At 36.9% G+C, this 25,096-nt stretch overlaps 3 protein-coding genes across 4 annotated transcripts; 1 reads left to right on the top strand and 2 right to left on the bottom strand.

Annotated features, from left to right (window-relative positions):
• Positions 1-963: 963 nt before the first annotated feature.
• On the bottom strand, positions 964-4,468 carry LOC131015982 (uncharacterized). Its single transcript, XM_057944512.1, has 7 exons — positions 3,925-4,468; positions 3,094-3,256; positions 2,609-2,809; positions 2,289-2,534; positions 1,909-2,056; positions 1,576-1,798; positions 964-1,488 (listed from the first exon to the last, which is right to left on the bottom strand). Exons 1-7 carry the CDS (start codon positions 4,274-4,276, stop codon positions 1,151-1,153), a joined length of 1,671 nt encoding a protein of 556 aa, XP_057800495.1. The 5' UTR covers positions 4,277-4,468; the 3' UTR covers positions 964-1,150.
• A 2,110-nt stretch (positions 4,469-6,578) lies between these two features.
• On the top strand, positions 6,579-11,676 carry LOC131018863 (uncharacterized). Its single transcript, XM_057947560.1, has 5 exons — positions 6,579-6,628; positions 6,796-7,367; positions 7,469-7,749; positions 10,763-11,248; positions 11,329-11,676. The coding sequence occupies exons 1-5, from the start codon at positions 6,579-6,581 to the stop codon at positions 11,674-11,676; spliced, it is 1,737 nt and encodes a 578-aa protein (XP_057803543.1).
• An 8,578-nt stretch (positions 11,677-20,254) lies between these two features.
• LOC131016012 (transcription initiation factor TFIID subunit 7-like) lies at positions 20,255-24,700 on the bottom strand. 2 transcript variants are annotated; one of them, XM_057944565.1, is made up of 6 exons: positions 24,478-24,700; positions 21,748-21,937; positions 21,494-21,627; positions 21,298-21,417; positions 21,036-21,105; positions 20,255-20,699 (listed from the first exon to the last, which is right to left on the bottom strand). In XM_057944565.1, exons 2-6 carry the CDS (start codon positions 21,860-21,862, stop codon positions 20,536-20,538), a joined length of 603 nt encoding a protein of 200 aa, XP_057800548.1. In that variant the 5' UTR covers positions 21,863-21,937; positions 24,478-24,700; the 3' UTR covers positions 20,255-20,535. The 2 variants fall into 2 exon arrangements, with proteins under 2 accessions (XP_057800548.1, XP_057800547.1); XM_057944564.1 differs by having other exon boundaries at positions 24,474-24,699.
• Between the last annotated feature and the right edge of the window lie 396 nt (positions 24,701-25,096).

Consider the following 25,096-nt stretch of genomic DNA (forward strand, 5'->3'; position numbering starts at 1 on the left):
GCTACAAAACTAAAAAATTCGTTACAATATTCATATCAGATCAATGAAATAACAAGTATGCACTCAAAACCTATATTAAAAAGGTCAATGGATTCGGAAACCCTATATTCATCGCATGAATCGAAAACACTATTTCCAGTTCTAAATCAAGTTTTAAAACTCAAATTCATAACGGAATAGCTAGTGCTGGTTGTGAAATCAAGTTTTAAAACTTGAATTCACAACTAGAGATAATGTTAGTCGTGAATTTGATATTTAAACCTTGAATTCACAATTAACAATATTATTGGTTGTGAATTCAAATTTTAAAGTTTGAATTCACAACTAACACTATTTCTAATTGTGAAATCAAGAAAAAGTGTTGATTGTGAATATAAGTTTTAAAACTTGAATTCACAATTAGAAATAGTGTTAGTTGTGAATTCAAGCTTTAAAATTTAAATTCACAACTAATACTATTTCTAATTGTGAATTCTACGTTTAAACTCGAATTTACAACTAATACTATTTCTAATCGTGAATTCAAATTTTAAAACTCAAATTCACAATAATATTTTATTATTGGTTGTGAATCGTAGTTTCAAAACTCAATTTCACAACTTAAAAATCAATGAATAATTTTTAAATTTTTTATGTGAAGTGTAAAATAGTAATTATAACTAATTTTTAATATATTTTTTTTAATCTTAATGAACAATTTTTATTTTTACTAATCTAAAATAACCATTTTCAAAATCCACTCCAAATATCATTATACTTGGATAAATTAACACATAAATAAACATCAAGAAAAACTAGTTTGCTTTGGAGAACATGAATGGAAAGAGAGGGAAAAAAATCTCACCTTTTTTTTTCTTATAAATTTTTTTGTGAAGATAGCAACAAACAGTTGAAGATTGATTATATACAAACACATGCACACGTTACATTTAATCTATTTTCGCGATTATTCGGTGCAACATATATTATGTAATTTAGAAACTGGAATATATATTTCTCGTGCTACAAGTGAGTACTGTCGCTACAATCAGATACAGATATCAGAAATGCGTTGCATGCGTGCTACAATTAATGTAAACGAATGAATTAATTAAAGCAGAACAAAAATGAAGATCAAATAAATAACCAAAAACATGAGTACCTAACCTAGCTAGATGAGTCGAGCTACTACAACCGAATTTTTCCGCGACTGACAGAAACCTCTAAGGTGGGTGTCGTCCGACGTCCCGAAGCCCGAGAGTTTGATGCCGTACGCTTCCATCCTTTGCACGTCGCGTGGGATGGGCGACTGCCAAAGCCCGTCCCACCAAGCCGGTGGTAGAAGAGGTGTTAGAGCACATTGGCTATGTTGGCCACGGCAGCTCAGGGGGCCCGCAAATCTGTTCCACACATGTCCCCACCCGATCTGTCTCTTCAAACCCTCCGAAAGTAACGAACCTTGGAAGCTGCTAAGGAACGTGATGCTCGAGTTTAGAGACGAGTTCTCATCTGTGGATGGAGGGACGATACTTTGAGAAAAATAATCCAGGGAGATCATCATATGTATTTGGATGTGAATTAGTTACTCAGATTTACCTAGTCTGTATGCAGCTGCAAGTGCTGCGATCAACTGAGCATACGTCGTCCCAACACGTCGGTGAGCTCCAGAAATGACGACATGTTTAGCGCGTGATGCGAGGAAGAAATCAACAAAGGCCACCCATCTAGGAGCAGGACCCCAGTCCTTTCTTCTGAAATTTATGATGTTTGAGTTGCCAGAAATATTTCCTTGGAATTTTTCATAATCGAAGTGTAACACCTGAAAATCCAAAACCAACTTCTCAATTTATGTCGTGATTGAACAACAAACTACGAAAAATCTTGATGATAAATCATTTTTTATTAAAGTAAGGGAACTCAAGACATTACCTCTGCAAATTCTTTTAAAGTTCGTGCAATGTTATTCACCACAGAAGGGGTATCAGAAACCAGAACAACTTTGGGTCTCGATATCATTGGAAGATTAAGGAGAGCTTTTCTTAGGCAATCCACCGCTGCCTGCTTTGCTCTCACCGGTCTGCAAAAGGAATGGGAATTTTCAACGGAGACAATTATTATTTGTCGATGTAACAAAAGTGTTGTTTTGTGTGAACTACAGATAATGATTATAGAAGAAGCTCGTGGCATTAACAAAATCCAAGTTGTTCAGAGGTATAACTAACGAGCCTCGTGCAGGAATTATGGCATTGGTAAATAAACTACAACTTAAAGAATGTAATATTCCTTCTCGATTAGTTTAGCCGAGGTACCTATTCATCATCATCCGCATGTGGAGTACTATATCCGGATCCCTCCCGCCACTAAGAGCCCAACTTACTGCATTTTCCACATCTTTCGAAGGAGAAATTAGAATCCTCATAATCTCCCCAAACACATTAGCTCGGTACTGAAGATTTTCCGGCTTCCCAAATAAATCTGTGGCAGCTTCCCTCATTTCAGGATGTATATTCTTCAAGAAAAACTGGGCAGCCACAGCATCCGTCGCGTTCTGGAACCTGATTGAAGAGCGGTTTAATAATTATGCAACTACAGAAAGTTAATTTCAGCCTTATTTGATATTCCACATTACCATATGATAGGTTGCTCCCACTCTCTCCAGTTACTACACAGAACGGCTGTTCGTGATGGCTTCTGAAAATCATCAATCCTCATCGTTAGGTGCCTTTTGTATTTTGTCAGACAACGATTCTGTCTCCACAAATGTTTCACTTCTTTCAATGTAAAGGTTACGTTGGAGTAGGAGATGTAATCGCCAAAAGGGTACTTATCCCTGAAAGATAATACGTGATGACAGTTAGCTGCAAGATGCATACATCTAACGTGAAATTTATATAAGTATCTTCCCCAAATGGACTTGACATATCCAAAGCGTTCTATTTCATTCTTTAAATATCTGCACACTATAACTAGCTAGAAAGGATGCAAACAAATGTGAACAGAGCTCTCTCTCTCTCTCCCTCTCTCTCCCTCTCCTAAGACAAGAATTGATATGCTAGACAAATCAAATCCAAATTCCCAATGCAAACAGAAAGGCTTGAGAGAGAACCAATATGCCTGGTTTGCCCGATTATCAATGATCGGTTCAGCATCACGCTCAGTGCAGCAGCAGTCAGTAACTTGTACAACTCATTTCCCAAACCAGCTTCCGATGCCTTTCCAATCACAAAACCGCGGTTGCAGAATTGTTCCGGAGGGAGATTTCGTACCCTGGAGGCACCTGAAATCAAGATTATTTCCATTAAACCACAAACCTAAGATATTTCTCATTCTTTTACTTCCAAATAGTTACTTGTCTTTCCGGGTCAGACAAATGAATCATTCATCATACAAGGATTCTTTAAGCGATTCTCCAAAAATTATCATCATCATCATCTTTTATATCCTTCTCTGGAAATGACAATGAATAACCATAAAACTGCCATTTTATGCATGAAAATCTCTCTCATCCCAACTCAAAAGAAAAATCTCTCTCATGAACTATAAACCACAATCATAAGTGCAAATTTACAATCTTTCTCCATCTACTCATAGTTGTCTATGAAATCCAGGATTATAGAATGACTACCCCACTATACCAAATCCAGCATAACAAAATATATCAAAGAACTAATGCTTAAATTTGGACCAGCAAAATACTTGGAATTAATTTCGATAAATGTTACACACTCCAAATATGAAGAACCAATTTCTAAGCAAAAAAGGGCACAAAATAATAATACATCAGTTGACATAAGGGAAAAAGCGCAAGATTGCATGACTTAAAATAAATAGATATTTCCATAAACGTTAGGATCTATCTCGAACAAAATCCAATGCATCGATTACTTAAATTCAAACGCATCAACATTTGCAATTAATTAAACAAAACAGAAAAGAAAAGCACACCGTTATCGGCGAAGTGATGACGAATTAATCTTCTGACTCTAAGACTTTCGCCCACATAACCTCTGCTGAAGATCTGGCCCATCTCCTCCACCGTCGCGCATTTCTTCCCGCCCTCAGCTGCCTCCACCTTATCCGACGTCGTATCAGCTGAAAACTCCTCCTTCCTCATCTCGACCTTATCCGACGTTGTATCAGCTGAAAACTCCCCCTTCCTCATCTCGACCTTCGGCGACGGCTCAATCGACCTGAGATCCGTCGTCAGCAGCCCGAAAATGGTGGATATCGCGATCAGGATCAGGAGGAATTGAACGGACATCCGCCGCCGACGCCGCGGCGTCGACTTCGAACTCATGTTTCAGTTTCCGGTCAAGGCCAGCTAACGGCGACGGTGCAGTGTTTTGAGCTGCTGATGATATTATTCAATGGCTGAAAAAGGTTGAGAATCTTTCAAAGATTTATTACATTTCATTCAATATAAAAAAGTTTAGCAACGTCGACGTAAATTTTGTCGCTTTTCCGAATACTACACTACAACAGTGTGTGTGTCATGTCCGAATATGATACACCACTGTGTGGTTAGACACAAATTACTCTTTTTTTTTTTTTTTGAGGCCCAAATTGCTTTGTTGTTACCTATAGTAGTAATAATTTCAATTGAGGCTTAAGTTTATCGCCACCTATCCCAATCATCGAATCTTCATTAATATTTAATTAATTTTTTTAGGGTTTAGTCTCCTGTACATCCAACCTGATGGTCAGACCGGGTCGGGTGCTGATCGCGGGTCAGGTGCGCGGGTGGGCTTGAGATGGGCGGGTCCTGGAATAAAGAATAAATTTATTTGTGTAGAAATAAATACAAAGTACCTTGTTTGTGTTGTGGGTAAGGCTTCCCACTTTAAACTCTACAATACTGGGTTCGAAACCCACTTCAAGCCAACTTTATGCGCTGTTTTTGTTTTAATTTTGCATTTTTTTTTTATTGTCATGAATAAATGTAATATTTGTAAAACACTACATTTCTTCATATAAATCATTACTTTTTCTTAAAACAATAATTACATAACCAATTAATTAAAAATATAAATTCTCATATTTATCATCAAAAAGGTAATAATTTTAAAACGTTACATTTCTTCATATCATTAATTACTTTTTTTAATGACAATACTTACTTGACAAAATATTTATTCTACTTTTAATAAGCATAAGATATATACTTTTGATAAAGTGTTTACCTTAATTCTATATAAAGTATTATATTTTCTAAACCCTAAACCCTGAAAACTAAACCCTAAATTCTAAACACTAAAGTCTGAACCATAATAGAAATATTTACTTTTAATAAGCATAAGATATATATTTGTATGCACAAATGTATACTGATGTTAATATAAGTATTTAACTTCATTCGATATAAAGTATTATACATATCAATAATTTCTTTTTCTTATAATAATAATTATTTGATCAAATAACTAAAAGTACAAATTCTCATGAATAAAAGTAATAATTATCGTGAACAAATGTACTCCCTCCGTCCCACGAATCTTGACACGTTTGGTTTTGGCACGGGAATTAAGGAATTGTAGATTAGTGATAAAGTAGGAGAGAGAAGGTAATAAAAGTGATAAAGTATGAGAGAGAATGTAATAATTATTACTTTATTTGGAAATGTGTCAAGATTCGTGGGACAGCCCAAAAAGAAAAATGTGTCAAGATTCGTGGGACGGATGGAGTAATATTTAAAAACATTACATTTTATTGTAACAATAATTAATTATTATTATGACAATAATTGCATTTTATTGTAACAATAATTAATTTTTATTAAGAATAATTACTTTTCTTCACATCAATAATTACTTTTACTTACTGCTGAAATAGAAAATTTATTAAAAAAAGAAAAAAGTGGTTCAAGAGAAAAAAAACAAACGAAAGCACCCGCGAGAAGCAACGGATAACCGAAAAACAACCAAGACTAAGAGAACATAAGATCGTCCTCGTCAAAAGAGTCTTCGTCGTCCAGCATATCTCCCCATTTTTTGAAACCACAGCCGACATAGCTCGAGCTGCGTCTAAGGAAGAAGAGTGAACCACAAAATTTTGCATAATCGCTCCTCCAGACTAAGCATTGTGCACTTTATTCAAGAACTCCACCGGCGACGGCGTGTCAAGAACGGCGCCCTTATTCATAGCCCGCATGCTTGGACCCTCTGCATTTCTGAGCCGACTTTTTATACTGTCATTCGGTGGAGCTTGCGGATGTTCCATACCCTTTTTAGGTCGACCCGGTCGACGCTTAGGATTGTCAACGAGCATTTGCATCCCCTGACTAACCTGCTCATCTAACCTGCTAGGGTTAAGTATCAAAAAAGCCCTTAACGTGGAAACCCTTGATACATTTAACACCCTATGCAAGGGGTGTGTCAACTAAACCCCTAAAGTAATTAATTTTGAACAATTACGCCCTTAGCCCTTACGGCTACTTAACTCTGTTTCTTTTTCTTTTCTTTTTTATTCGGTGGGATCCATCATTATTATTTGCACGGATTGGTTAACGGGGCAGTGCATACGAAACGTTTCTTCATCTTTTCTTCACAATTTGAAGAAGACGTTGCAGACACATTCGAAATACGATGAGGAAGAATTGAGAGATGTGCACAATCCCTTCTGGTGTGACCGTGTCGATCAAATCGCGATTAAGGTAAGTATTGAACATATTTTTTTTTGCAAAATATATGATTTTGAAAAAAACGCATGCAATGGTGGGTGACAGAAGCTACAAGTTTAGTATTTTGATTCTTTTAAGTATTTTGTGAAGAAATTATAGATTGTGAAATCCTTTTTGTTGTCTTGTTCTCTGTGTTGTAGCATGATGAATTTTGTTTTTAATTTCTGGGGTGTATGGAAGCAAGACTACGATTCTGGAAAATTGATATATGATAGCTATAATTCGAGCGAAATTAAAGAAAGCTATGATAAGATGACTTATGAGCGCATATATGATGAATTTGTTAATTGTTATGGTAGTAAACCTTTGAAAGTCTATGCTTTAGATGACGATTATACTCTTGATAAAGGCTTAGTTCTCCTTAGGGATTCACAGCACTATAAGAAGGTAATTGATTACTTTGAATTAGTTGGACAAGAAGATGTCTACTTGTTTGCTGATCATGAAAGAGATCTCATGCCCCCTATTACACATTTACCTTTGTTGGATGAGGAAAATGGTAGTGATGACTTAGAGGAGGTACATGATTTGAAGATTGCAAATGATGGTGGGGTTAATGATCAGGCAGAGACTGATGAGAAGGTGGAGACAGTAGACATTGGGCTAAAGGAGTTACAGGTAGATGAAGGGATGGAGAAATTTGAACATGATGATAATGTTATAGGAGTTAATGAAGTGGGGAGTGAGGAAGAGGGTGATGACCTAGGTTTTGGTATGGACTCAGAGAGTCAGAGACTGACTCAAGTACTTATAGTGATGATCGGTCGGATAGTGATGATGAAATAGTTAAGCATGATCTTGTTTTTTATTCAGTGGAAGTTGGGGAGCATGGTAACTTTGAATTAGGTATGACCTTTGTAGGGGCAAATGATTGTAGGGATGCTATCAATACCTATGCTGTGAAATTTGGATACAAACTTAAGTTTGTAAATAATGAACCTAAGAGAATCAGAGTCATTTGCGTTAGTGAGAGGTCTTGTCCGTTTGTTATGCTTGCTTCAAAGGATGAGGAGACAGAAGGGTTAGTTGTTAAAACATTGGTAGCCCAACATAACTGTACTAAGCAGAGGGAGGTGTCTAGTGCCTCTCAAGCTGTAACAACCCGCTCTTTTATCAGTATTTAATTCCAGTTTTTGCGTGTTTAGTTATCTATCTGCCAGTAAATGAAGCACCTTATGTTTTCAGCTATGTTTCTGAATTACGTATTTTGGAGACAGAGTCACTACACTAGCAGTATGCATTTCTATTTACCTTCGCGTGTTTAAGACCGCGACGAGAATCTTTGAGTCGATGAATAATATTATTTAAAGTTATAACCAACTTAGCAAAGTTGTGTTATTTATCAAGATGGAGTTTAGTTCATGATGTTACTAAGTCGTGAATTATTTCCGACTTTGAAGCTAATTAAATCTACGGATTTAATTTGAGTATTAGGATGACGAACGAATTAAATCTACGGATTTAATTTAGCAAGTATCGATTTTTAACAAAAACGCGAAACCAGTATTTCTAATACAGAGAAACCAACACTGAAGGATTTTACTTAGATCTTTTCTCTTAGATCACATCACCACCCACGCCACCCTATCCGCCACCTGCCAACGCCACAAGCAAGGAAAAGAAGGGAAAATGGAGAAAAGAAAAGGTGGAAAAAGGTGCTGCAGCAACAGCCATTGGCTGGGCAGCCGAAAGGCCTCCCACGCAAGCTGCAGCAGCAGCTCTCCTCCCATTGGCTGGGCAGGCGAAGGGCCTCCCACGCAAGCTGCAGCAGCAGCTCTCCTCCCATTGGCTGGGCAGCCGAAAGGTCTCCCATCGCCTCACCTGCTGCACCCCATCCCACGCCACGCAATCCTACAACCAATGCCCTCCCTTCGGCACTCAAGTACACATCAGCCGAGCTCCAACTATAAATTCACCCTTCAATCCTTGAGCCACCCCTTTCTCCTCACAACACTTAGAATTTTCAGCAGCAACAACAGGAAGCCTCACCTCTCTCGACGCCTTGCACGAAGAGGAGTAGAGCGAGATTCTTGCTGCCGACTTGAACAAGTTTGCACCTCGACGCTCGACAAAGCGAGAGAGAAACCATCGTTCCTTACCCGACCAAAGCACGCGAGATATCAAGGTAACCTTTGACCTCTGTTGCTACTCCATTCGGCATGAATCACACTCGCAGAAATCATGTTTTATGGGCTGTAAACGAATGAACAAAAAGCATGTTAAGTCACGTTTTTGTGGAACCTACAACTTGAACCTTGATGAACGACGAGAACTTTAGCTTTAAACGTAGACGAACGTGAATAATCACAGCATGCTCACATAGGTAGAGATTAAGGTCTGTATACGAGTGAGAATCGAGGCGAGATAAGGACGGAGAATTCTGGTTTCTGGAAACTGGAATCCCCGTCGCTCTTCCCAGACCAGCGGGGACGAGGCCAGCGGGGACGAGTCCAGCGGGGACGAGGCCAGCGGGGACGAGTCCATCGGGGACTAGGCCAGCGGGGACGAGGCCAGCGGGGACGAGTCCAGCAGGACGAGGCCAGCGGGGACGAGGCCAGCGGGGCCGAATCACCTCGCCAGAGGAATGGCCAGAGGAATCACCTCGCTAGAGGAATCACCTCGCCAGATGAATGGCCAGAGGAATCACCTCGCCAGAGGAATCACTTCGCCAGAGGAATCACCTCGCCAGAGGAATCACCTCGCCAGAGGGATCACTTTCGCCAGAGGAATCGTTCCTCACCAGAGGAATCACTTCGCCACAGAGCTAACTCAGCCAGTGCTGACTTAGAGGCCAGAGCTGACCTCCAGAGTAGAAAGCGAATAAGAGAGAAAGAGATAGAGAGAGAGAGAGAGAGAGAGAGAAGAGAACATAGGGTGTTTAAATCTTTATTATTTTCTTTCCCTTGCTTACACGAAGGGAGATTATTATATTTTACTGACAGTTTAGAACACCCTAATGAGAACGAATCAATGTAGTTAATTACTTGACTTCATGGGACGGAACCTAGTTGGGTTAATTGGTTAATAAAAAGGAATATGAGCCATGCATAATTACATTACGCATCCTCATTTATTTTAGAATTTTCCCCGGACTAAGACCTTACGTTATTTCTTTTCCGAATCAAGGTTGAACGCAAGAGTTTAAGGCTTAGTCGTGAGTCTCCACTACCAGGTGGACATTACTTTCATATATATCAAATGAGTTTAAATGTTACGTTCAAGCAAGTTATTTCATGACAAAAATCTTTGAATTGAAGTTATTTCAAGTATTGTCTTGCCATAAAATGTTTCAGTTTTAGTATGATATCTATCTGCTTTGGCTTTGTCAATGATGAAATCGAATTCGGGTCTTGAGCAGTTGATAGCTATCCTGCCAGGACTAGTGTACACCAGAGACTGTGAGTCATCTAGCGGGTTGGCCGGTCAAGTGATCGTGAGAGGTGGCCACCTCTCCGGCACGCAGCTTCAGATATGATAGATTACAAGAGAACTTAGTCTGATCAGACGAACTTTAAGAATCACAAATGAATTTAGTAAGCTTGGGCCTATTTAGCTAAAACTCCATTGCTGTACTGTTTATGATGGCATGACAATTTACAGTTTCACGAAGCATGTTTATATGTTTACTTAGGCATACGTGTCCACTGAGTATTTTTGTACTCAGCCCTGCATGTATTTCTAAATGTGCAGGTTGAGCATTGGTTGATGAAGATGAAGTGAAGAGCGGAGCTCTTGTCATAAGTTGATTGAATAAACTCTTGGATACATGTCTTCATACATGTAATCAGATTATTATTTCCGCTGCGTATTCTTAAGAAATAAGCCCTTTTGAATTAAGTCGGATTCATCCGAACTTACTAGTTATTTGAATCTTTGTGGCTAAACGTAAGTTATATTATAAATGTTCCCCTTCACTGTCAATGATTAAGTTCGATCCTTCATTATATTTTACCCCTTTCTATCCCCGCTTCTAATCTCCCTCCCTTAGTCATGGTTTCCCGGCTTAATTATCCTTAATTAAGTCCGGTCGTGACACAAGCATACCTTGCCAACTATTTCAAGGAGGCATTGTATAGAAATCCTAAGTTTTCATTGAAGGATATGCAGGGGCAGGTGAAAGAACACTTAAAAATGCATCTTAACTTGATGAAGTGCAAAAAGGCTAAGAGAATTATTCTGACCAAGCTTAAAGGCAGCTACAGAGAGGAGTTCAATATGCTTCGTGGCTATATTGAGAAGGTGAAAGAGACAAACCCGGGGACAAAGATGGAGCTGCAACTATCTAGGGACGAGTTGGCAAATGGTGGAAGGGTTTTCAAGAGGATTTTTGTCATGCTTGATGCATGTATGAAGAATTGGCTTGGGGGTTGTAGGCTGTTGATTTCTTTAGATGGTTTTCACCTAAAAGGGGTTACATTTGGGTTACTTCTCACAACTGTTGGCAAGGATGAAAATGATGGAGTGATTCCAAGTGCATGGGCAGTGGTCAATAAGGAGAACAAGCACAACTGGACTTGGTTTTTAAGTTGGTTGAAGTGTGAGTTACAGCTTGGTAATGGATCAAGAGCCACTATTATGTCAGATATGCATAAGGTTAGTATTTCTTCATGTTATCTCTTGTTTTTTTTGTTGAAAATCATAACTCATGCTAACTGCTTTCACACTTCTAACAGGGTTTGATGGAGGCAGTAAATGATCAAATCCCAGATGTTGAGCATAGATGGTGTGCAAGACACATCTATGCTAACTGGAGTAAAAAATGGAGAGGTGAGGAATTGAAGAAGAGGTTTTGGTTAGCAGCTTGGTCTTCATTCGAAAAAGAGTTCAAGTTGAACATGGCGAAGCTTAGCTCTATAAAGAAGCAGACTGCAGTGGATCTTCTCCATTATCCACCCCAAAACTGGTGTAGAGCATACACGAGTGACATATGCTGCATTCACATGGTAGATAACAACATCTCTGAATCTGTAACACCCTGTATTTTGAGAAGCTATATGTGCCCTAGCTCAAACTTAAATTGAGTTTTTAAATAGTAGCTAGAGTATTCATGCACGCGGGCGAATAAATGAGATAAGAATTATTGAGAGTTTATTATGAGGCGATATTATTTTCTCGGGCCTTATAAATTCTATTATTAAGAAACCTATCTTCGCCCTATATTTTTATTGAAATGTCTATGTGATATAAATATTTTACTTGGCAGAATATTCACATATGAATTATTGATGCATTGTTATTATGATATTAGTAATATCATAATTGAGATAAATTTTCCTCACGCATGAATAGATATATTTTCATGGGATATATTCCTACACACAAGATGAGAAATAAATTATTCAAGTATCTCTCTCTCTCTCTCTCTCTCTCTCCCGTCTATCTCCATTCTCTCTTTCTCTTCTCTTTCTTTTCCCTACATTAAGCACACATGCATGCATAGTAACCCTCCCCCCTAAACCTAACTCTAACTAGCAAACAATCCTCCACAATTCATGCACTCACGAGCACATGCACACTTCTTCTCTCTTCTCTCTCCCCTCTCACGACTTCTCTCATCTCTCCCTCACCTCTCACCTTTTCTCTTCACTCTACCTTATTCTCTTCCCTCTCTACTTATCCTCACTTTCTTTTCTTCTTTCTTTCTTTCTCCCTCTCCTCCTTCCTCTTAACCCCACAGAACTCTCCCATTTTTCAACCCCTAATGCCTACATTTCATAGCAATCTCTTGAAGATTATGCATTTATTGTGATGAGACCACACAATCCCATCACCTCTCACTCTAAGTATGGTTTCTCTCATTCTTTCTTCTCTTATGTTTCGGCCAGCACCCTCCTCCATTTAGCCTCACTATTTTCTCCTCTTGTCTCACCAAATATAGTAAAAGATTAAGGTTCCAAAAGTGTTCATCTCCAAGATCAAGCTTTAAGAAAATACTAAGCATCATCCTCTACTCCACCTTCTTTGATTTTGTTGGAAGTAAGCTCATATCCTCATCTTATGATATGTGTATATGTATGTATAAGATGAATAAGCATGTATACAATTGAAGCATGATGAGTTCTTGGTATGAAAAAGCATGAATATAGTGGTGAAAATTATAGATCTATGAGGATATGTGAAGTAGACATTGAATATATCAGCTTTGGTTTTTCAACCATTTGAGAATTCTTCACTAAGCTTCTGTACTGCTGAGTCGACAAGGTTTTCCTTGTCCAAAAATCTTGAAACTTTTATGGTGTGTAGACAGAGGTGTCGTGAACATGCTTGTAAAATTTCAAGTCATTTGGACTTCGTTTACTACCTTTTTAAATTATAAAACTTCTACTGCGAAATTCTACCGAAAATTTGGAAGGGCAGTCACTGGAGTCACACTCTGCTCTGCTCTGCTAAGCTCTGCTATGCTCTGCTCTGCACTGCCAGATCTGCTCTGCTCTATCAGATCTGCTCTGCTCAGCTCTGCTATGCTCTACTCTGCTCTGCTCTGCACTGCCAGATCTGCTCAGCTCAGCTCTGCTCTGCTAAGCTCAGCACTGCCAGATCTGCTAAGCTCAGCTCTGCTCTGCTAAGCTCAACTCTGCAAGCTCTGCTCTGCTAACCAGTTGATCCATCGATCCAACATGGACGGCTGAGATCTTATTCACAAAAGCAAACTTAAGTAATTGCCATTCAATCCCTTCGTATTTCTGAATTAGCAATTAAGTCCCTAAAGTTTCCTGTGTAAATAATTGATGCATAGATGTGAAGACACATATGCAACAAAAAAAACATTCAGCCTTCCAAATTTTTATGGTAGAAAGATACATGTGTTATACAGATACACATCGAATTTCAAGCCATTTGGGCAACGTTTACTATTTTTCAAAAATCTTAACTTCCAGTTGTCCGAAACTGCCGAATCTGGTAGACTGTGGGAAAACATCCATATCTCTTAAACCACTTGGAGTTTCTCACCCTACTTTTTTTAAATGAAACTAGACTCAAAGAGGTTTTCAATGGTATAAGTCTTGAATCTAGGAGATTTTTGAGATGAAACAGTTTATTCTTTAAAGACAAGGCAGTGCAGAAGCAGTAAGTTGTAGGCCAGTGTTCGAAATTTCTTACTTTTGATATTGTATTGAGAATTTTAAAGTTTTGGTGGAGAAATACACCATGTTGTGTCATGAAAATGCTACTGGAATATATATATATATATATATATATATATATATATAAATTTTTTTGGAATTTTTCAAAAAGGATTTATGAGATTTAATTGTCACAATTCTTATAGGAAATGATTGTTTGGACTTTTACAGGTTTGAAAAAAATGTTTGAGTGGAAAAACTCTTTTATATATATATATTCCATAGCTTACATGAATATTTGAGAATTTACTTACAAGGGAAAAATATTTCAAGTTTCATAGAGTGACTTTTAAGTCATTTGACTATTGAGATAAATTGTGAAAATGTATTATGTGGAATAATTGATTAATTTGAAGTGTGAATGACTATGTGAATTATTTGAGTGCTATTTACCTATAAGATTGAGAGTCTTTTGATTGGATAAGATATCCAACTAAACCAAGTGCGACACCAAAGGTTCGAGTGACGGCCGGCGTTAGTACGACTCTGAGCTCTACGTCATCGACCCTTGAGACAGGTGGGCTTTATTCTAACTCTATTATGGCAAGCTACCATGATAATGAGCTCAAATGCAAATCTTATGAAAATGAAGCATATTGAAGTATTATTGATGAGTATTATGAAAATTGTCAACTTGCCATATTTATTATTGATGAGAATGAAATGTGGTATGTTACCTCTATGAAAGACATGACTATGATCACGATGCAAGATATCGGCCTTTGACTGATTTATATGACAGTAAAGGTTTTGTGTGCAGAGGTGATCGTGAGCCGTCTCTAGTCGGCCGATCACGGTGATTTGAAGGAGGCCTCCTTCTCTTCACCTAATATATATATGTTATATGAGTTCTCATAGTTGGCACATACCCTGAATATATATTGTCTGCGGACTAATGATATTATTATGATGATGCAAATGAGTTTATGATAGAAAAACATGAACATGTATTTTTTTTATCTCACTTAATCCTGTTGATGCATTGAAAAGGGAAAGGTTGACATATAGCTCTAAAAGCAACATTTCAATTATTTCCGGCATGAGTCCACTGAGTGCTTTTTGGTCCCTGCATATATTTCTAAATGTGCAGGTCTTGCTTGGCGCGAGGATGGGCGAAGGCTGTTGGAACTGTCAGTTGGTCGTGTCTTCCTATGTCTCAAACTTATCTTTATACGCTTTGACTCTATAAGTAACTGAACTCCCTGCTATATGTCTTCACACATATAGTAACGTATCTCGCTGCATAACTCTGATGAAACTTTTTATTCAATTTGCTTATGCCTGTAATATCCCATAAGGGAAAATACTTTTCAAACCCTTGCTAAGTCTTCAATTGCTTATTTATGTTTTACCCAAGTAAGAAAATATTTTATTCTTAAAATCCTTCTTGGAAATGAGTAAAGTTTGCAAATGCTTCCGCTAAAACAAGATGTATTTCTATTTCTTTCACTATTACTTTTATTAGTCGTACGATACTTGGTATACGCTATCACTGACTATATCGGGCTGCGACAGAATCTTTCAATTCAAGTATTATAGAAGCTAGGTACAAGCCAATTATCAGTATGTTAAAGGACATTATGGTGATTGCCATGACTAGAATTAAGGATAGGAGAAGTAGCGTGCATCAGTGGAAGTCTGATTGGTCTCCTGCTTGCATGAAGTTGTTTGAGGCTGCTAAATCTGATGCATTGACATGTAATGTGATCTGGAATCGGGAAAATGGGTATGAAATTTGGGAGTAAGAGGATAAACACACAGTGTCATTGGATAGGAAAAGATGCACATGTAGGATGTGGGAATTGACAGGGGTTCCATGTTGCCATGCACAAGCTGCATTATTTTACTCTTCATTGGACCCTCTTAGTGTCATTTCTAGCTGGTACCATAAGTCAAGCTGCATCAAAAGCTATGAACACTACATACAGCCAGTTCCAAGACTTAAATTTTGGAATGTGAAAGAATGTGATGGAGTAGAGCCTCCTCCAGTGGAAAAAAAGATTGGCAGGCCCAAGAAAACGAGGGTAAGAGCTCTAAACGAGCCTAGGAGAAGCAACAAGCTATCAAGGGTAGGTCAGAAACAACATTGTAGTATCTGTAAGAGCTCAAGTCATAAAAAATGACACTGCCCTCAAAGACCAAGTTAGGTATTCATATCCCCATTAATTCATACATCAAAACTGAAATGCATTTGTTACTTATTGATTTGCTTACATACTCCTCAGGCGACACAAAGTACTCAAGCTTCAACTTCAGCTTTGCCTACAAAGTTGAAGGCAAAGAGTAGTTCTCAAGGCATGGGCTTGTACATCAATCCTGATATTGGAAGAAGTGTTCTAAATGTGAACTTACAATTAGGATAACTGTTACTCCCTCCGTCCGCCAAGATTATGCCACAATTACTATATCGGGCGTTCGCCAAGATTATGTCACTTTCCTTTTAAGGCAATGGTCCCACCATCCTCTTTAATATTTTATCCTTACTAACACCCTTTATTTACGAAAAATCTCACCTCAAATTCAATCTCAACTACACATCTCATAAAGTGGTGGGACCATTTCTCTACTACATCAAAATCATCACCACTTTTATTAAATCTTGTGCCCAAGCAATTTGCCATAATCTTGGCGGACGGAGGGAGTAGTATTTATTCTTCATTAGCTTAGCTCTACATATATGCTAACGCTAAGTTGTTCTATGCAATGAAACAGCCCGGGATGTCGACATCAGTGGTCATAGATGAAGGTAGATCCATAGAGCCTGAACCAAACATGCGGTTTGCAATTCCAAATGAGAATGAATTGATGAAAGAGAAGATAAAACAAGCTCAAACAGTGGGCGATCTATCCAAGCTTAGGAAGGTGGCCTCGAAGCCATTCAAGGCTCCACGAGGCAGAGCCAAACTGGAAATTGATGAAGTTGTCCTCAGAAGATCCCCAAGAGGAAAAACTGTTGCTTCAACTGTGGGTTCTACTACTACTAGTTGAAGCAAGATATTTCTTCCTTAGCTGTTTGTTTTGATGAACATGAAGATCCTTTTTTTTATGCCATAGTTTCATATACTTGTTTATGGTTGGAAGAACTTCAAACACTAGTTTTTTGATTGGATCCTCTTATGGAATTGTAACAGATTTGGAATAATGGATGTTTTTGACAGCATTAATGATATAGATTGCATCATTTCTTCGTTCTTGTATCTCTCTTATGTTTGATTTAGTTTTAATTCAATTTTGATGGATTTTATGATGGAATGATGGAATGATGGATGATTTTTTGACAGCATTAATTATATAGATTTTGTCTTTTCTTGCATTTTTTTTACAACATTATGGACATCAGTAAACAACCAACATATGATCCAAAATGTGCTTCCATTTCACTTCCAAAATAGAGGGATACAAGATGGATATATGATCCAAAATAGAGTTCATAGAAATTTACAAAGGCATACTAAACTAGTGCAAAATATGCTAAAAATACCCAAGAAATAAGCAACATTGCAGTAACTAATTTAGCTTTCTTCCTAATTTTGTTTGAATCTGATTTCAAAGCTTAAACAACATCCCAAAGCTTGGCAATTTTAGTCTCCATATCGATGGGTACCGAGCTTGAGCTCTCCTTAATCTTCATGAGCTTCAACTCATTGATAACTTCCTTGGCTCTTTCACTAATTGGTTCGTCAAGCCAATAAAAAAAACCACAATTCTTCATCTAAAACACGAAATTGCAGCCATTTAAAGCCAAAAACTTCAACAAATACAAAATTAATGAAACTCACAAACATACCTTCCAATTTCGACATCCATAAAACCTCCTACCGAGATTTTCGTCCATCCATGATGTCATTATCACAACCCTCAACCTTCTACCTTCAATTGCGCACGCACAAAGCCTTGGATTTTGATACTGTTGAAACTGACGTCCACCGTGCGAGAAGCTCGATCCACAACCACCTGAGACGGAATTGAAACTCATGGGTCGACGCGAAATGCAAAAAAACGTTGAAACCCTATACTAATTACACAAAACTACGCAACATAGTCTCGAATTTGAAGGCAAGCATCACCAATTAGGGTTTTTCGAACTAAAAAATTATCCCCAAATAAAAAGGGGGATTTTTGGTAGTTATTGGTGGGACCCACCGATAAAAAAATAAAGAAAAAAAAATAAAACAAACGAAGTTAAGTAGTCGTTAGTGCTAAGGGAGTAATTGTCCGAAATTAATTAGTTTAGGGGTTTAGTTGACACACCCCTTGCCATAGGGTGTTAAATGTAACAAGGGTTTCCACGTTATGGGCTTTTTTGATACTTAACCCTATAAAGTAATATAATTGTATGCATCATATACTCCTGAAACTCGCAGCAGAAAATGATGGCGGTGCTACACAAGGGATCTTGGGTGAAATACCCATCCTATGTGAACGAACATTGTCCCCTGGTTACGGTGTCGAGATCCTATAATGACCATGAAATTTTTTAGCCAGAATTCTCAGAGACATATTTGATGTGGTCGATGTCTCCATGAGATTCTTGCCTACAATAAATATTTATAATATATACATGTTAAAGTTATACAAAATAATAAAAAGATTTAATAGCATGGAGTAATAACAAAGTTCGACCACAAATAAAATTGCATAAACTAATTCATAACATAATATACAAATATGATTTACCTAACACAATATAATTCATAATATAAAAGAAGAAGAAACCTTTATTAGTTGAAGCTTTTTTCCCTCTAATTTTTGGTCTGTCCTAATGACGACTAAGCCGAGTGTTGGTAATCTCTGCCAAATGGGAATGGGAAGGTCACGGACTGACATAGTTTCACATGTGCTGGGTATGTGAACTTCGGCTCGGCATTTTGAAAGATAACATCAAAAGCTTTCCGATAGTACCTTCGAGTTTTCCATTAGACTCCAAACAACCAAGTTATTAGCCAGCGAACTTTGAGCTTAGGTCAAATTTCAAAAAGTAAAAATTTATGTATTTTTTGTCCAAAAAAAATATATTTGATTAAAAACCAAAATTTAGATATAGTTTGTGTATTTGTAGACAATTAACCCAAATATTCACATAGTTAAAAAAGTAAGATTTTACAATTTATAAAATCAAAATTTTAAATTAAACCAAACTTCTACTACAAACCATGCCTCGCCACTGTAATTGTAAGCTAATCAAATAATTTGTATTTGATTCAATGTTCGAATTTTGATATCTATACTATATTAAAACAGCAGTTTTCAATTAGAAATTGATTTCAAATCAATTTCAAATCAATTTCAATGGCAATTTTGTGATTTCTTACAAAAATAATGACTTATTGTACATATTCAAAAATTAAGTAACTAACTCAATTAAAATTGCATAACCCATAATTTTTTTAAAAATGCACACCCACGTTTAAAAAGACAAATTTCATAACCCACGTTTATAATTCCATAATGAATTATATGTTTATATGTGTATATATACACAATTTATAAGGCATTGGTTATAAATAATTTATAAATTTATATTTATATAATAATTTATAATATATTAAGAAGATAATTTTCAATTTCAAATTGATTTCAAATTGATTTCAAAATTAATAAGTGACAATTTTGTAGAATTGAAGTTTTATTTGTACAATATAATTTTTTCTTTGTGTTCTTATTTTTTAATATTATTTCTTTCTAAAATTGTGAAATTAAAATTATTTATAAAATATATCAAATTAAATATCATGATAAAAGCATTAATTTGATATATTTTATGTAAATATTTGACTTAAAATGGAAAGTTATATTTATTTAAAGATTAATGGTTTTTAAAATTCTCTCTCATCTCTCCTCTTTTTTTTTGAATAAATCAATTTTTTCTATTTTATTCTTTTTACTTATTATTTATGCCTTTTCACAATATCAATTTTTATTATTGTGAAGTTTTCTTTATTTTTTTATTTTTTTTAATATTCAACTCAAATATATTAAGTGAAAATTAATTTTTTTTTCTTATATTTATAAATATGATAATTGAGTTGGTATCAATTTATATATATAAAAATATAAAAACATTTTCCGTGCATCGCACGGGGTGCAAATGCTAGTTTGTATTTCAATTAGAATTCAAATACATATACTCTGTCTGATTTGATCAAGTATCATCCCAAATCACATTTCAGTTTTACAATTGTCCAAGATCAACTAGTTTCAAAGCAAAATTTTGCGGCACATTTTCCATGTCACAAAAGTTATCTTTATTGTATGGTGTTAGATTATTAAAAGCTTGCAAATTCATCATACCGCTGCAACAAAACTGCCTGAAACTGTCATAAACAGGCAAATGGATTTACACAAAGTAATAACTCAAAGTGGTACAAGGATGTGGGATAGTAGCTAACACAGATAATAGACTCCATGCATGTGAGCAGAAAATAACTGAGCACACAATAAAATCAAGATGGCAGACTAGGTTTGCCCAGCAAGATGCATAACTCTTGTTTCTCATATATATTAAGAAAAGCCCATAGCTGTGCTATTCAGTGTTACAATAAAGATGAATTTACAAAGGTTACTAGAGTTTATAATGCTACTGGTCATCAAAGCTTCAGAAGAAACCACAAAGCACCTATTAGAACCTTGTGCTGCCGGTGTCGGCACAGAATTTTTCGCAAAGGAGACATAGCAGGCATAATTCCATCCCATCACTAATTCAATAAGCCAATAGTATTTTCCCCATTCATGTATCCAGATTTTCAGGCTTTTGGTTCACATAGAATCATCAGTCTCATCAGAATCACTCCCATCAGGCTCCCCACCAACCGTTTCAGCTTCAGGCGCATCAGGCTTTGCTAAAGGTGTAGATGCCACTTGCTTATTCGCATTGCGAGCATGTTCATCGCCATATTCCCCGGGCTCAACCATTTCAACACGTAACTCTCTGTTAAGGAAAATTGAAAACAAACCAATGTAATAATCATCCAAGAAAACAGAATGGTAAAACTTTGCCATTCCACAATTACCAATGGAGTTCTGTATTACTGAAGCCAAGATGGTAATGATAGTTGCAAAACCATAGCTGACAAAAATCTTAGAGAGAAGCTAGAACCTACTGAATCGAATTGACCAAGACCACTATTATATTCTTTCACAATATATCTACATCTGCTAAATAATGTCACTAACTTCTACAGGACAGCTACAGTTGCTATTCGCAGAAAAGGTTAGTGCACACATGAATGGAAAGAGTTAACAAGATAAAAGGATATCAATATTCTCCGCTGTTCCACCAGCCATGATGTTCTGCAAATCTTTCTCTACACGACGGACAACCTCGGGCTGAAAAAAGACATAGTATGATGAGTTTGTATATTCAGAAGGGATTAGCTTCATGAATATATCAAATAAAATAATGCATTGGCAGCACATAGAAGTTACTACATATAATGTAGAGGCTAGCAACAAAATTTATTTTCATGTTAAGGGGGCTATCAAAGAAATAGAATAAATGGTTAATGTATCTTATGATACATTTAAATCTGGCTCCCGGCGAAATCTTCGCCTTCGAGCATCCCTCATGGGTGGAGTAAGTCCATGTCTATACTCCACTGCTTCGGGGACACCGTCACTCTCCTCCCTAACCATTATCATCTGCACAACTATGACAAGTTAGCAAGGTATACCACATTTGAACGATTCAAACACTTAGTTGCTACAATCAGCCTACTTGACCAATGTCTGCAGTTTTAATCAACACATTGTCATCATAAGTCTTGTATGACTCTACAACAGAGGGAAGATCCAAGAGGGAAGAAGAGAAGCGGTCATTTCCTATAACAAATGTACCAGTCCTTCCATCCTCTGCAAGAAACAAGTGCATAAAAAACATAAGCAGAAACCTAGTTAGAAACTAAGCTATCACCAAAATCATAGTAACCAAACTTTATAAAAGGTTGAAAAATACAAGTCTGTATATTATACCAGAAAACACCATATCCAAGTTCTTGTCTTCAGAAGAAGCAGATGAATCATTTAAGAGCCGCTCAATTCTTTCGGCAACAGCTGGTGGCACTCTCAGTATAAACTGCTCTTCCATGTCCTTCACTTTTCTCTCACAACAACACAATGTGTTCCCAAACAATACCTCTTATCTTTTGTCAAATCCCAACAACTGAGAATAACATTATGTCATTCGATATGTATGAAACAAGGACTACGGAAAGTAATATGCATACCTACATCTCTTATTCAGAAACACATAAAATTGCCTATGACTAGTGTCGGCATTCTCCATCCATGATCATAGATTATCCCACATGAACCTATTTTATACATTAGGGGAAACCATCTTTCCATACCAACCAAGATAAAACGAGCTCAGCTATTCCACTTTAGTCATACAGAAATAATCTTTGAGCAATAGTTAGAATTACGCCAATAAGATACTTCCAAAAACCCTAATTAAATAGTACATCTTTCTCGAGCTCAAATTTGTAAATTCACATTCAATCAGGGGAAAACAGGATGGAGAACTACATTAGGGAAAATATGTAACTTAAAGAAAAAGAGTTGAAAATTCTTCCCTGAGAGAGAGAAGGTGAGTATTCAGTTATTTGGTCGATTTTTGCCTAAAAAATAACCGAATCGAACCAAAATAACCGAATTAACCGAACAGTTATTTCGGTTAATTCAATTATCCGAATTTCGACTAAAAAAATCTGAACACAGTTACAAAGAAAACTAACTGTTAACTGAAACAACACCTTTTACAGCCAACAGAACAAGGCATACCATTTGCAATAGAATTCTGCAAAAACAGGAAACCTATGGCTATGGATGAACTGACTGAGATACAGACAAGTTGACAAATGTCTTATGATGCAAGGTCTGCTGCACAGACACCAGCTTGACTTCCTTAGTTATCCTAACATTGTAGTCTTCAACATATCATCAATATTCGGCATCTTATACTCAGCATATGACTCCAAACCATCAATAAAAAATAAATAAGAAAAAAAGCATCTACTTTACCAGAAATATGAGAAAAGTATGCAAAGTCAATCTGGAAATAAAGTTTCATCCAAAGAATTAGTAGAAATGGCTCAGAAATAAACGATAGCTTCATCATCTTCCATAGTACTCCCTCCGTCCCGGCTTTTGGTATCCAATTGAAAACGGCATGGGTTTTAATAAAGTGATTGATGTGTTGTAAATGGAATAAGGGTCCCATATTTTATGTGAGTTAAAATAATTAAAGTGGAGTAAGGGCCCCACCTACTTTTACCAAAAATAGAAATGGATACTAAAATGTGGGACGGCCAAAAAATGAAAGTTGGATACTAAAAGCTGGGACGGAGGGAGTATATCTTTTAGTTCTTCTGATGAACTGAATCACAATACCACATATAAATGTTATAAAAACAACCCACTTGTACTACCAATTGAACGAGCCTGAGAGCATGTGATACAATAGCAATTCAGATATTGAAGTAGATAAATGGCAGGGTTGTTGATCTTAAATGTAGAATGTTAGTTGATGATAACTATATCCAATGGGGAAATAGACGTGCACAAGCAGATCAAAGCCCCAAAAACGTACTCCCTGGATCACACACACACACACACACAAAAGTCAAACTTAAGTACATTGCAAAAGAAATATTACCTAAACTATTTAGTTCCTAAGAATTTTCCAGAAACTGAGAGATATTACCAATTATAAGATCATCACTAGGCAGACTATTTCCATCATACACTTCTCCAGCGACATTCCCACCAAATCTATATGACACTTATAAAACTTGGGTCACACGACTCACAAAGAAGGATATGCCTAAAAAATAGTGCAAGAATGGTACATAGTAAAGAAATAAAAATCCAAGTTGTTAACCTTAATTCAGAAACTAGACCCATAACCTCGTATTGAGAAAAGGAAATTTGTTTCTCCAAATATGAATTTGCGTCATTGTCACAGGATACGGAACAAGTACTCGGTAATCACTACATAATTTATAATTATAATTCTACAACTGGCTAAGTATTTCGAGTCATCAACTCTCTTTATTGCTATCACAGTGGCACTTGGTTTCATCAACTGATATAGCTCCACCTCCAAAGAATCTATACAGTACTTTTATTCAAAACAAGTACATGTCACAAATAATAGCACTGATAATTATTAAAGAATGAATATCATGAGTCCTACTGATGATGTATGCATATGAGAACACTAGAAACTTAAAAATGAGTCATTGCGATGGTATAAGAGTAGACATGACTCTACTTCTAAAATATTCCAAGTGGTTTTGATGCAGGCCCAAGGCATGCAACAACATAATAATGAACACGAATAGAAGCAAATAAGAAACTTTGTTATGAAGAAATATGTCAGAATACAACCAATGTAAAAAAACTCTAGCTGCAAACTCTGAAGGATCAGAAATTTGGAGCCTAACAATCAGTTATATGGTCTCTTGCAGCCTAAAAATCAGTTATTGACTTGTTATCAAGTAATTATAGTCTAAACTCTGAGAGATCAGAAATTGCACAGTGTAAACTAATCAAAATGGAATTTTGAGACTGCCATCAAATTACCATAAGAAAAAGGAATTCCAACTCCAATAGTAGTTTGGTTTCATCATTTTGTGAAATTGCGATTTGTGAAGGTAATAGCAGAGAAAATTGAAACCAAGGAAGAAAGTATTCACCTACAATCTGAGATTCTAAGGCGTCTGAGGGTGCGACTGCCGACTGGAGGAGGAAGACCGGCCGACAGGGGAGGAGCGGCGGGCTGTTTAATTAGGCATTCAAGGAGGCGGAGGGCGGAGGTGGGGCGGGGGGAGCGTCGCCGACGCTGCGTCGGATTCGAAGGCGCGGGTGACTTGATTGAGAGCAGAGCGAGGCAGAGGCCGCGATACACAAATTAAAAACGAAAAATCGGATGAAATAATGTAGTCAAATGGCCATAATGAAAATTAAAAATCAATTTTTGGCCTCTAATTTTGAAACATCAAAATATGGCCATTAATTAGGTGGTATGCCTAATTTGTCATTTTTACTCGGCCGCTGGGGTGATTGCGCGACTGCTGGATGATTGCGCGGCCGTTGGATGATTGCGCGGCCGCTGGAAGCTTATAGGTGAGTTGCGTGCTCGCGGGAAAAAGCCAGCGCCCGCTGCACGTATGGCACTTATGGCATTAATGTCATACGCATCATTTTATTACTTGGTTTTATTTTGGATTTCTGTTGGCATTTATAGCACTATTAGTGCTATAAGTGCAATAGTGTCATAAGTGCCAAAAGAACCATTTTAAACACTTCCCCGTATGGT

The sequence above is a fragment of the Salvia miltiorrhiza genome, chromosome 3 (genome assembly GCF_028751815.1).
Source record: "Salvia miltiorrhiza cultivar Shanhuang (shh) chromosome 3, IMPLAD_Smil_shh, whole genome shotgun sequence".
Lineage (NCBI taxonomy): Eukaryota > Viridiplantae > Streptophyta > Magnoliopsida > Lamiales > Lamiaceae > Salvia > Salvia miltiorrhiza.